Below are 12667 nucleotides of genomic sequence, written 5' to 3'. Positions count from 1 at the left end.
TTGCACTGGGTGATCTGGTTTGGTTGCATTTGAGGAAGGATCGTTTTCCTACCTTACGTCGTTCTAAATTGATGCCACGTGCTGCTGGTCCTTTTAAAGTGCTAACCAAGATTAATGATAATGCTTATATCCTTGACCTGCCTGCGGAGTTTGGTGTTTCCACGAGTTTTAATGTTGCAGATTTGAAACCGTATGTGGGCGAAGATGAGGAGTTGCCGTCGAGGACGACTTCAGTTCAAGAAGGGGAGGATGATGAGGACACCACGAGTACATCTACACCAGCAGCACCTCAGGCGCCTCCAGTTGCTCCTCCACCTCAGGCGCCTACAGTTGCTCATCCAGTTGGGCCAATCACTCGAGCCCGTGCGAGAGAATTAAACTTCATCATGCTGTTAAGGAACGAAGGCCCATCGGAATAAGAAGATGGCCCAACAGGGCAGCCCAGGTGGGGCGCCTAGGGTTGGGCACCGTGACCCCTTCGGACTCCAGGGGCTGCGCCCCCTTTATTTAGTCCGAGTCCTTTTTGTTTACGACTTGAGTTTTGTTTTACATCTAGCTTTAGCTACTCTTGAACACGCGCAAATACGCGCTGTCCTTGTGATTCAGAACTCCACCTTCGAGTGATATTTAGATTGCTCGCCTCTCTTTCTTGTTCGTTCTTCGATTGCGGGCAGGAATCGATCTTCGTGATCAGGCTGATCTCGCACCAGCGAGGTTGGTAACCATCGGGAGTTGGTTCAGCGATTGCATTGGCGCTTCGGGTTCGCTCGTCGTAGTCGGATCGTGAGGGTCTACTTCCACCAAGTCGAATTTATCTCCACTCACCGAAAGATCGGGCACTCCGACTCTATCACTTTTATTCCCGGTCTTCGTGCTGCTCAAAATCTCTCTCTTCCGCATAGCTATAAAAAGGCATACCAGAGTCCCACTGGAGTTTCCTTCACCATCGCTGTTTCGCCGCCCCTACTCTGAGAGCACTAGACCACTCCCGCTGAGCTCTTGAGAAGTTCCTCTCTCCGCTCAAACCCGCTTCTTCCCAACCCACCATCCGTCTGCTCCTCCGCGCTGTGCTAGATCTTTCTTGTTGCCCACAAGAAGCCCCACCGCCGCCGGAGCACCGTCCAAACCTCGCCGCCGCCCAAGCCTCAGCGCTTTAGTCCTTCCACCCAAGTCAGTTCCTTCCCGACCCCAAAACCTTCACCAGTAGACCTGAAGGTAAGCTGTCGACCCCTTTTCGGTTCGCTCGACCCCTTTGTCCGTCTCGCCCGACCCTGTCTGTTTCGTCGACCCTTATCCACCTCGCCCGAGGGCTCGGCTGAATCTTTTTCCTTGACCCGAGGGTATCTGTGTAAATTATCGGGGACTTCTCTGTGTTAAGTCTGAGGATCCCAGCACAGTTATTCCTTAAGTTCAAGGGTCAGATCATGAGTTTATCCCCACCCGACCCTTTTATCCTGTTCTCCACCAACTAAAGTTGAACTCCCCCACCTTTTCTGTAGCTTTGCTACAAGTGTCCGAGCTTTAACTTGCAAGTATTGTTGAGATAACCGTCTAAGTGCTAACTCCTGCATTTGCATTCGTGTAGAGTTACATCTCGCCGACGGCATCTACGAGCTACACCCGGCGCCTGAAGACGGAGCTATAGCAGAACCACCGATCTCAGAAGCCAAAGCAACACCAGCTGAAGACCAGTTCCCCTCTCCTACGCTTGAAGGCAAGCCCCGGAGCATGAACCCATCTTCCCAAACTTGCACATGCCTTCCATCTCATGATTGTGCATTTACGTATAGGAGTTGTTTGCAACCATAGATGCATGACATAGTTCCTTTGATATGAACACTAATCTGTTGGGTTCGAATAGTTGCAATGCTTAAAAGGACTCGGTAAAAGTCGAGTGATTCCCTGTCACTCGGGAGTTATAGGAGTTGGTTGTTTTCTTCTGTTTACAACTATAAGGACAATGGACGGGGCAGGGTTTTGGTTAACTCTTTTGGTGGTCGGCTGATCGCCCCATCTGTTTACTCAATCTGTTAAGGCCCGACAGTGGTGGTGTTCGTGATCAAGTGTTTGAAAGTACTAATCTCATACCTATTATGGGATGGGGAAGCCTAGTACCTGATTGAACCTAAACGTGAGTGGTTCGATCCACTGTCTCTGGAACGAAGTTCCCCTGTGGCCACACGTGGTGGCAAGTGTGGTCACAGAACGGCAGAGGCCGGGTCTGTGGAACATTGCACCAAGGGAAGTGGGCCCGACACGGGTTAGGGGATTGATGAGGAAGGCCGACACAGGAAGCGACCCTCGGTGGTGCGCGGATGTCGTGAGATTAGGTTCACCATGCATGGTTAAAGAACTCAAATCGATTCGTCTGCCTCTCACAGTTTGAGACTGCTTGATCGCAATGCTACACTGAGTAATAAATGAGTCTGATGATGACATGGTCTTGATGTTAGGCTTGTATACATAAAGTTGGATCTATGATTGCTTAGTGTAAGTTGCCAACATAGACTGGTTAATGAACTTAGAATCTGAGCTAAAACTTTGAAAGTAAGGACCTAACATAGTCGCTTTTGGCAAACAAAACCCCTCAGCCGAAGAGCCTTGCATGTCTAGACGTGGTGGAGTAGTTTTCCCACCGGTCGGTTAAGTCTTGTTGAGCTTAGAAGCTCAGTCTTGTTTGTGGCTTTTCTTTTCAGGTGAAGTTGAAACTTCCGAGCTTGCTGTTGGCACTTGGCCGCCCCAGCTTCCTCCTAGGTGGACGCTCGAGTGGGATCCTTCCTCGGACGGCGGGGAATGGGATCATTGATGTCCTGTCTGGCCTCACCAGGGACATCCGACCCCGGCGATTAGCTTCCGCTTTGTTTTTACTTTCTGTTGTCTTCTTTCAAACCTTGTAAAACTTTGATTTCAACCAGTGTGTAATGAATGGTTAAACTAAAAGTGGATCTGATGTATTCTCTGGAACCACTCTCCTTCGGGTGAGTTTTGCTAACTCATTCCTGATAAGTGGTTAAATCGGATGAAATCCAACAGCACATCGAGTTAATTTGATTAAGGCATGAGGATCGCGTGTTAAGCGACTTAATCGTGCTTTAGTTGAGTTAATCCGAGGTGTTCCGCCACAGTTGGGGTGAATAGTCGAACCTAAAATTTATCACAATCTAAAACACTTTTGTTAGCGACTTCCGGAGTTTTCGCAGATTTGTAAGGAATCTCCGCAAAAATCAGTTAAGCTAGTTTCCCAAACCGGCTTAGCCGGTTTTCCATTGAAAACCTCTCCAAGGTGAATGATGCCCTCAACGAGTTCTAGCACAAACCAAACTTGGACATGCACTTCTATAGATGATTTCTAGCAGGTTGGAAAGGTCCTTGCACACAAGAAAGCACACCAAGTAGCTCGAAGCGGAAGCACAAATAAATGTTAGAATTGAACAAGTGAGGCAAACCAATATGGAGACTCGAGGATTTGTTTACCCGAAGTTCAGATTCACCACTATGAATCCTACATCTCTGTTGAGGAACTCTTTAGGATACGAGTCTTTTTCAATTCCCTTCCAATGAGTTGGGTTGCACTCGACCGCTTCCCTATTTCCACTAGATGATCTTTTCCATTGCGGAGGCAAGATCGTAGCCTTCACAAACTTCTCGCTGCTCACCACACCTTGGGAGCTAGCCGGCGATGCATAGCTGTTTAGGAGGCTTCACCTCCAAGAGTAACAAATGCTTCACAAGTTGCTTTGATGTCATGTCAGAGCTAGAAACCGACCAAGCCGGTTTACCAAACCGGCCAAGCCATTTTGGTTGAAGGCTTATCTCACATGGGTCAACTATGAGCACTTTTGGTTTTGTCGATCAACCAATGTTGCATCCCTCTTGATAGTACGACATACCTATACTCAAGAATAAATATAAACAATATTTCAATCACTTGAGCTTGTATGTCTTCACTCATGCCATACTTGATCGATGTCAACTTGAGGGCTTCAACATTGCATTCTAACTGAGCACATCCATCTTGAGCTACTAGCTTAGGATTTTCCAACATATGTGATCCAAGTCATAATTGCAATCCTTAAGCTACTCCAATATGTCCTCAGATAAATATTTGATGCATTGCATTGCTTCACTCAGTAATGTTTGATTTGATACCTCAAAATCCCCCAAGTACTAGCCACTTCACCCTAGCAAAGATCCCATGGCTATAGTTGTCACTTGACCAAACTTTGCTTAGTACCTCGTCGCTAATCTCTTACTTGACTTCTTCATCCAATCATGCTATTTTGATCTTAGCTTTGCCTTGACATCAACATTGAATATTCATTCCTCATTTGCAAGCTTTCAATAATAAGACCAATAATATTACATAGCTCCATGTCTCTTAGTCATGCACTTCTCTGTTACATTAACATTCTATTGTCTTCCAACAAGCTTTCATATTATTTAGAGACCATTGTATCAACCATGTCAGCATATCTTTAACCTCATTTCAATTCGCTTGTCATATGTCACACTTTTGTAACACAATATACACATGAGAATAAATTCTTGCTCATAATCTTTAGCAAACAAGTTAGTCCATTAATTATTTTGTCATACAATTTACCAAAACCTGCTTGGGGGCCTAGATGCTCTTCCAAGTTAATGCTTGTCTTCATCATCGAGCGCATCCTCGACGCGGTCATCATTAGGACAAGGGGTACTTGGCCGCGCACTCGTGCCGTAGGACTTCGTGACCGCGACAAGTTGGGAGACGATGCCGGGGCTAAAAGGGAGCAGCATGCCGGTGAATATCGGGGCGCGGGGGATAGTTGCACCGAGGGCGTTGCGCGGCATCGATGAGTGCTTCTTTGGTGACGGTTGCTCAGAGCTTCTCAAAGTTGGACCGGGCACGCACAAGGTCGAGGTGGTCGGTGGTGGCGGACAGCTTCCACTTTGGCAGGATCGGCAGGCTGCCGGCATAGCCTCAAACAAGCGATGAGACTCCTCTGCGGTAGTTGAACCTGTAGCTAGGTCACATGTGGGCCCAACCCCACATGTCAGTGGTCCAACTGCAAAGAGAAGTACTCCATCCGTTCCAAATTATAAATCATTCGGATTTTTCTAGGTTCATACTCCCTTCATCCAAAAAGACTGTTCGTTTAGCTTCCAAAACTTGTCCCACAAAAAAGTGTTTATATAACTTTCAGACCATCCAACAAAGACCCTCATAATACCTTCTGGCATAGTTAATGAATCGATCATTTACTCCCACCATCGATATCCAAGCCAAACTCGCTAAATAAGAAAAGCTAATATGTCCAATAAGAAAAGCTAATATGTTCAACAATTACTGCAAGCATGCATGCATAATTAATTGTACTTGGTACTTTATCCGATTAAGAAGAGTTATTAGGGGTACTTTGAACTTTTAGCATTGCTACTCTATTGTTTAAAATTTTCTAAATGAACAGCCAAGGTCTGGGCTTTTCCTAACTCAATTTGCTTTGGAATCCTTCAGGATCATTAGATAAGAAATGGGCGCACGGGATGAAGAGGTAAGTTACGGTGTGACTTGCAAGACACTGAATTCGGGAGTGGTTCCTTTGGTCACTCACGTGTGGGACCGGACCCAGTAATTCAAGAACATCTCCAACTACTGCACAGAGACTCGTCCCTGTATCCTCCTCCCACTCCTGCATCATGCTGGGCCCACCCGCCTCCCGGTTCCCACCAGCCACCACCCACGCCGTAGGGCCCCACAGCGCACTCTTCACTCCCCTCTCATCTCCGTCCACGCCAGTCAAGGGCTCAAGGCCGCGGCGTCGCGGTCCCGGGCGCACCCGCCGCCGGACGGCCGGCGAGCCCGCCCCCACTCCCCTCCCGTGCATGTCATCCGCTGTCGGCCCCGCCGCGCATTCCATGGTTGTGACTCGCCGCTCAGCGCGGAGGGGCGGCAACGGCCCGCTTCCGGCCGGCGGAGCGCCGTCTGAGCCGGCCCCAGACGCTCCTACGCCACCCTCCGTTCCCGGCCGGCGGTCACGCGATGCTTTGCCGACAGGGCGGCCTGGCTGCGCAAGGTTCGGATCCGCCTGTCACTGCTCTCCTTTTACTCTTACTAGATGCTCTCCCTTGCTGCACTTTCGCGGAAGCCCTTGAAACTCCCGTTATCCTCAGACTTGTGGCTCGAATCGGATGGGCGCGCGCCTCAACTTTGCGTTGTAGTGGCGTGATGGTCGCGATTGGGGGCCTTGGTGGCTTTAGCGATTCCACTGTCCAAATTTTTTCGATACGCTTGCATTTCGGTTGGAACATGATGGGTTGGGGTTCAATGAGATGGGGTTGATTGTTCCATGTCCCAATTTTTGGGTTCGATTAGATTGTTCGTGTCCCGTTTGTATTGTGGTCGCAACTGCAGGATAATAGCAAGCCTGTCCTGTGGGCATCCTGGAATGCATTGAGTTGATTTGTGGCCATGTCAAAGCCTTCAGCTCTAGGAGAGGAAGCTTATGTTTTTCCTGCCTTCCAGCTTTCTGTATATGAAAATTATATATTAGCATGTACAATTCCATATATTTGATTAGCTGTTTCAATTTGCCTTCCATTACAGGTATGCTCGATTTGATCGTAGCTTCCCCTTTTTTTTCTTTGAGATAGCCTCGCTTACGAGAGTACAAGTTGTAGTATCTGAACTTACACATAGACACACTCCACACACACCCCACACACCACACACACCCCTATGCGCAAGCTAAGACCTACATCCTACACTCACAATCACATGCCTGCCTTGAAGAGATGGTCTCGGACATCAGTTCCCAGCACGTGTTGAGGTTGCAACAGTCTAGGAAAAATCCTGGAAAATCCCCCCGAAATTCGCTTCCGGATGGGTTCGAACCTGGGACGTCCTACTGAGGCGGTGCTACTTGGGCTTCTAGTGACCAACCGGTCCCCAGGCTTTTTTAGAATAATCTTTGCTAAAAGAGCTCAACATCAGGTATTGACTTGAAGTAACGCTTATGTGATCACAACTATGTGCGTCATGTATAGTATGCTATAGGGCATTCTACATTTTTTTCTTAATTCAAGTACTTAAGTACGTATTATTTGCTGCAAATTACCAGATATATTCGATCATTTTGTTGTGTTAAATTTAGTTCTTGTTTCGTGGCATTCGTGCGACGTTCTAATTTAGCACCCTGCCATGATTTTCTGGTTCCACAATAGGGAGAAAGGCAGCTCGGTTATCTCTAATGGTTACACCCTGAAGCAGCCTGTTGAGGCACACAAACAGGAGAGGCAAGGGAAGGAGACTCTTGTTGAGGAACTAGATGGGATAGATGAGGATTTGAGGTCACTGGAGGAGCCACCAGGCTGGCTTCCTGATGGTTGGATCATGGAGGTCTGTCGTGACGATGGTGGCTCCATCTACCGGGTATGTACTCTTGCACATATGCCCGTCTGTACCTACAAACATGTATTGTCATTTGATGTTCAAATGGTGACTGTATGCAAGTACATCTTATATTCCTGCTTCTGGAGTTTAAAGCATATCTGTGGGTTTAATAGGTGTGAAATTGTATTGCTTCCTGGTTGTTTTATGCAGTGCTACACTTCCCCTGTGTCCGGATGCACATTCACATCAAAGATGGAGACATTGGATTATCTTTTCTCAGGGATGGAAGAACGTATGTTGGAGTCTCAGGAAAGCGCTGAGGACAACGAGCTTCTTGTTAGTCAACTCTTCTGTAGTCGTGCTATATTTTATGCCCCTGTTGATTAAACTGATATGTGCTTCCCTGATTTATGAATGCAGGGTTCTCATACATGGCTTCCAGGTGGGTGGTTGATTGAGGTCAGAGCTGGTGGGAAGAAAATGAATAAAATGTACAAGGTAGATTGGAGATTTTGTTCCACATTAACATCAGCTGTATACCAGTTACTGCACTCTTTCTTTATGTCCATAAGTTGTGGGAGTCTAGTGCAACTCTACATAGTGGAGATCAAAAGAGAGTTCTCCAGTAAGATGTTGCCAGCGAGACACCCCCATCTAAAAGTGAGTAGAAAACCAAAATAGTGAGGGGGTTGATATCTGCAGTGGCATGTTTGGTTAGGAGCCAAGGTGATGGAGCATGATTGCACCTCAATCTTGGATTATGGCATCAGATCATCCTCCAATTTTACAGGATGGAAATGGAGGATACATATCATGGAGGGTGAGGTGAGTGAAGCCATGCTTCGACCGTGGATGGAATGAAAGAAGCAATATTGTCTCATTATGTGTTGTGGAGACTGAGAGTGCGAGGAGGAATTTCCCACTATATGGTGGCTTTGTTAATTCATTAAAGGAAAGTAACATTACACACAAAAATGGTCATATGGGGGACTGATTTTATAAGAATTATAGAAGAGATATGGGCATATTGCATTTTTTTTTTGAATTAGTGTCTTTTGCAGTTCTATTTTCACCCGCCTACTGGAATGCGATTCTTGTCAAAAGCAGAAGTATTGCACTATGTTAATGAGGGGAAGATTTCTGCATCCGATATGGATGTGCTGTGCGACACAAGAACTGATGACAATGTATAACTCTTGCTGGCAATGGCATTGTTCGTCTTATTTTAACTCTATTAGAAGTTTGTAATTTGTTTTTAGAACTGACCAGATGATAATTTGCTTATTTATAGATACTTGCACATGTGGAATTCAATCCAGATGGTCTACCAGATGGATGGGTGAAAGAAACGATATTTAGAAATTGCAATGATGGAATCAGAAAAGACCCGGTATGCTAGAGTAGAGCATCTAACTATTTGTATTCAGTATTTTAGTAAAATTGTTGCTTATTCCTTTACTATTCATCGGTGGCCCCAATTTGATTACATTTCTAATATTATTATGCAGTATTACACAGATCCCATTAGTCGTCGTGTATTTCGTACGCTTAAGTCTGTATTGAGCTACCTTGGCACTGGAGAAATATCTAAGCATGCCTACTTGCCAAGGAGAAATGTCATTGACATGTATTCATTTGACAAGTGTGTAGATCTGGTAATTGCTTTTTTGGCATTGTATTTGTCCTTGTCAGATTATAATTACCTTTCAGAGATTTTTTGTATTAGCAAAAGAGACTTTTTGTTTTTTGGCAGTTTTGTTTCATATGCTGAGGCACTGTAGAGAAATTGATACTGTTTACTAGGTTCATATAATTGGTTTCAATTTACTAGTGCTCTGGATATACTTTAAAAATAACGTATGGTAATGTTTCTTTTCTTTTTTTTTTCCAAAAAGGTTATAGCTTTACTAGTCTACAACTTACATACTCTAATAAAATAGGGCAGTATGAGAGTTCACATATTCATGACCGAATAAATCTAAACCTGTGCTCTTTCTAATACTTATATTCCATATATGCTCTTACTCATCTTATCTGTGTTACTGTATACTAGCTATATTCAAATGGTTTACTCAGTCTGTCAAAAAAAAAAAAGAAGGCAAGCTTCGTTGGATGCTAAGTCCAATCATTGTACTTTCTTGTCAAAGCCAAGTCACAAGGTTGAATATCGTTAACTTGTTACCCCCTATGATCTAGGACATGCATTTTGTTAGAATAGTGGAGTTGAGTAAGGCCATTGGTTGAAAAAGCTATCCGTAAGACATACTTATTCCATCTACAACTAGTTAGTATAATAGCAAGATTGTTGTCTAAAAACAATCCTATTTCGTGCCTTATACACCTAGCTTGATTATAATTTCCAAGATATGATGTTCAACCCCCTTTTTACGATATTTGATACAAGTTTTTCTTGGAAAATCAGCCCCAAAGTATGCTGAAAAGACTAAGAGCAGAAGGACAAACAAAGCAAAAATCGAGGAGAGCACTGGTCTTGTACAAGGAATTACCGAATAACCAGACTTCAAATCACTGTAAGTTCTGGTTATATGGTATTTTACAAGTATAGACCTTGCAGGTATAGTATATGTGTTTGTTTCAAGTACATGTTGTCGATCTAATTTCTTACATATAAAAGCCATAATAACTGTACATCGAACATTTGGTCTGAGCATCTTTAAACTAGATATTAATAAGCTTGTTATGGCTTTGATACTTGGTTTATGGCATACTCCAGCTCTATGAGATGATGAGGTGGTTTACATTGTTTGGGGTGCAGTACTGGTAAGAAACTACCAATCATTATAAAAAAACAAAAGCGTTCTCTAGTAAAGAGAACCAGACAAGAGTAGTGAGGGAGAGAAAAAGTTTAGGAAACTTCTTTATTATTTATTTTGCCTTGTGAAAAATGAGAGCAATGGCCTCACAGGAAAATATTCGTAAAGGAACCGAGAAGCTAATATAACAATAGCTGACTCAATGTTGTTCGTATGTGAGCTGATATCTGTTGAGCCGGAACGGGGGCCCATGTCCATCAGCATGTGATAACTTCCTTGCACTCAGCTGTGCTTGAGCTGTGATGGCTGTAGCGGTTCAAGTGACAAGTTTCTGCTTGTAGATGATTCAGAAGCAAACATATGGAGATTACTAGAAAAGTTATCAATAAATGATGTTATCACAGTGTTACATTTTCTGCCCACTGAATTGCCATTGTTGTTTGCCGCTGAATGTCAAAAGATGTGGTTTAAATCATATAATGGTGATGCACTTTTGCAGAGAATATCATATAGAGTGATCAGACAACAGTAAAGATCTAAAATAAACTCAATGAAAGAGAAACAACAACATCAAAGCCTTTTAGTCCCAAGCAAGTTGGGGTATCCAACTTTCTTGGGAGCTGGGATGAAAACCCAAACAAGTAATGAAGCCCAACAGAGGCCTACCAACAAGAAGGGAAAGAACTTATATAAGTCCATAATAATAAGGGGTTATCTAAAGCCTTGTTCATGGTTCATGCAGTGCATAGCTGATTTAGATGCAGACTAATAAAAGAAATCTCTAACCGAGAAGCTAATATAACAATAGCTGACTCAATGTTGTTCGTATGTGAGCTGATATCTCTAACCAAGAAACTTAATTTATATAGAGTCTCTATCATCCAAATGACCAAATATGACGATAAACCAAACTCTTCTTTGTTCTATCTTCTCTTATACAACCGACTTAAAACATGTTTGCTCTTTTTTGGTTAATAACATAGGTTACGAGCCACAGAAGTACATCATACTTCGGCCCTGACCCTGACCTCCCCTATGTGCTATGGTTTATGCACGCCCCCAACCCTGACCTAGAGGTCATCTGGCACTTCGGCCCAAGAGGCATGATATGCTAGCGCACCTCAATTTGAAGTTTCAAAGTGGAGCTTCCTATCACAGCTAACCACATGGATCTTAGGTCCCTCCAAATGGATACAAATCTTTTTCATATCTGTGGTTTATATGCAAACTAAAAATTTCATAGAATGAAGTACCCCTTGCATGCTATAGCTGGCTAGTTGATTTTAAAGGTTCTATGGAAAGTAATGGTAAATAGATAGGTGCTGGGCATGATGTAGCTTTTCTTAATTTGTTTGACCGAGTTACATTTTTTCTAGTGTTCAATGTATTTGCATTTTGTTTTACCACTCCATACCGTGTAATGATTTCTATATGCCATGTTGTAGCTGAAGGTGGCACCTCTGCTGGATTAACTCCCAAGTCTGATTTGAAAAGAAATAAGTTTGGCACTGAGAAAGCTACAGCCACAAATGAAAATGGATCAGAGACTACCAAACGACGAAGAGGAAGGCCAAAGAAAATCTTGAAGCAAACGAATGAAAGCATTTCAGATTGTGACAAGAGACATAAGGAGGCAAAGCACAATGAGGTGAAAGAGGAAGTGGATATTTGTGATGAGGAAGACATGCCGAATGGGAAGACTAAAAAGCATACTGAGATGCAGAAGCGCACTCCAGTAATCCAGGAAGTGGGAAACAACAATAATATAGCAGAAAGTAACTCGTTGAAGAGGAAGGAAAACAGATCTGATTTGGTGGCCAGCCCGGGTTTGCAAAACCAAGAGAATGGTAGATCGACTGAAGCTGGTAAGAAGGCAACATGCTCCTCAGTTCACAAATTTTACAAGAGGAGATGTAGCAACCAGACAGTCAGCTCGAATAAAGGATAAATTAGATCAAGTTGCTGGTGAGTTTCGATCCTGTCTCCATACGATCAAAGCAGAGGGTAGGTCAGATGCAAATAACCAATCCCTTGAAAATTCCAAGAACTGAAGGCATATATTGAAAAGAATCAAGTAGGCCCTTCTTCAGGGAACAAAATTGCAACCGAAGCTTATCTGTGTCCAGCTTTTCCTCTTTTCCTTTCATTTATTTATGCCCTTATGCAAGCTTGCAGTCGATGTGGAGGGTGTGAAGCGGAAATAAATCAAATAATCAATTTGATTCTTGTATCAGGGGAACTGATACTGCTTGAAGCAAGCAGGATGTTAAGAATTGATAGCAGGGACATCAAACAAATTAAATGCAAGAAGTTCCTCATTGGCCTGAGGCAGCAATGTAGTCTATAGGCATGCGATATAGGCATTTGCGGATCTATCCATCTTTCTTCTCCATCTAGCCCAGAACTTCGTGGATCACGGGCATGATACAGTGAAGGTATTGTGGCCACAACTTTACTGGTGCTAACCATACTTGGCTCACCATTGAACAGGAGATGGCAATACAAGTCCCAAAATAAGGCT

The 12667-nt window shown here is 43.9% G+C and overlaps 1 protein-coding gene across 2 annotated transcripts; it reads left to right on the top strand.

The window, feature by feature from the left end:
* The first annotated feature begins 5762 nt into the window (after positions 1-5762).
* LOC117863829 (uncharacterized) lies at positions 5763-12464 on the top strand. Of its 2 annotated transcripts, XM_034747689.2 has the most exons (9): positions 5766-6056; positions 7204-7411; positions 7583-7708; positions 7793-7870; positions 8434-8559; positions 8664-8762; positions 8881-9027; positions 9795-9903; positions 11592-12464. In XM_034747689.2, exons 1-9 carry the CDS (start codon positions 5866-5868, stop codon positions 12092-12094), a joined length of 1587 nt encoding a protein of 528 aa, XP_034603580.1. In that variant the 5' UTR covers positions 5766-5865; the 3' UTR covers positions 12095-12464. The 2 variants fall into 2 exon arrangements, with proteins under 2 accessions (XP_034603581.1, XP_034603580.1); XM_034747690.2 differs by lacking the exon at positions 8434-8559 and having other exon boundaries at positions 5763-6056.
* Positions 12465-12667: the final 203 nt, after the last annotated feature.

The sequence above is a fragment of the Setaria viridis genome, chromosome 7 (assembly GCF_005286985.2).
Source record: "Setaria viridis chromosome 7, Setaria_viridis_v4.0, whole genome shotgun sequence".
NCBI classification, from domain to species: Eukaryota; Viridiplantae; Streptophyta; class Magnoliopsida; order Poales; family Poaceae; genus Setaria; species Setaria viridis.
This window is presented reverse-complemented; position numbering and strand designations above follow the sequence as displayed.

Excerpts from the sequence above, each read along its gene's own strand:
- LOC117863829 (XM_034747689.2), top strand. The coding sequence starts at position 5,866 with ATGTCATCCGCTGTCGGCCCCGCCGCGCATTCCATGGTTGTGACTCGC. Across the intron at positions 7,709-7,792 it reads CTGAGGACAACGAGCTTCTT|GGTTCTCATACATGGCTTCC; the intron begins GTTAGTCAACTC and ends TTATGAATGCAG. Across the intron at positions 9,028-9,794 it reads TTGACAAGTGTGTAGATCTG|CCCCAAAGTATGCTGAAAAG; the intron begins GTAATTGCTTTT and ends TTGGAAAATCAG.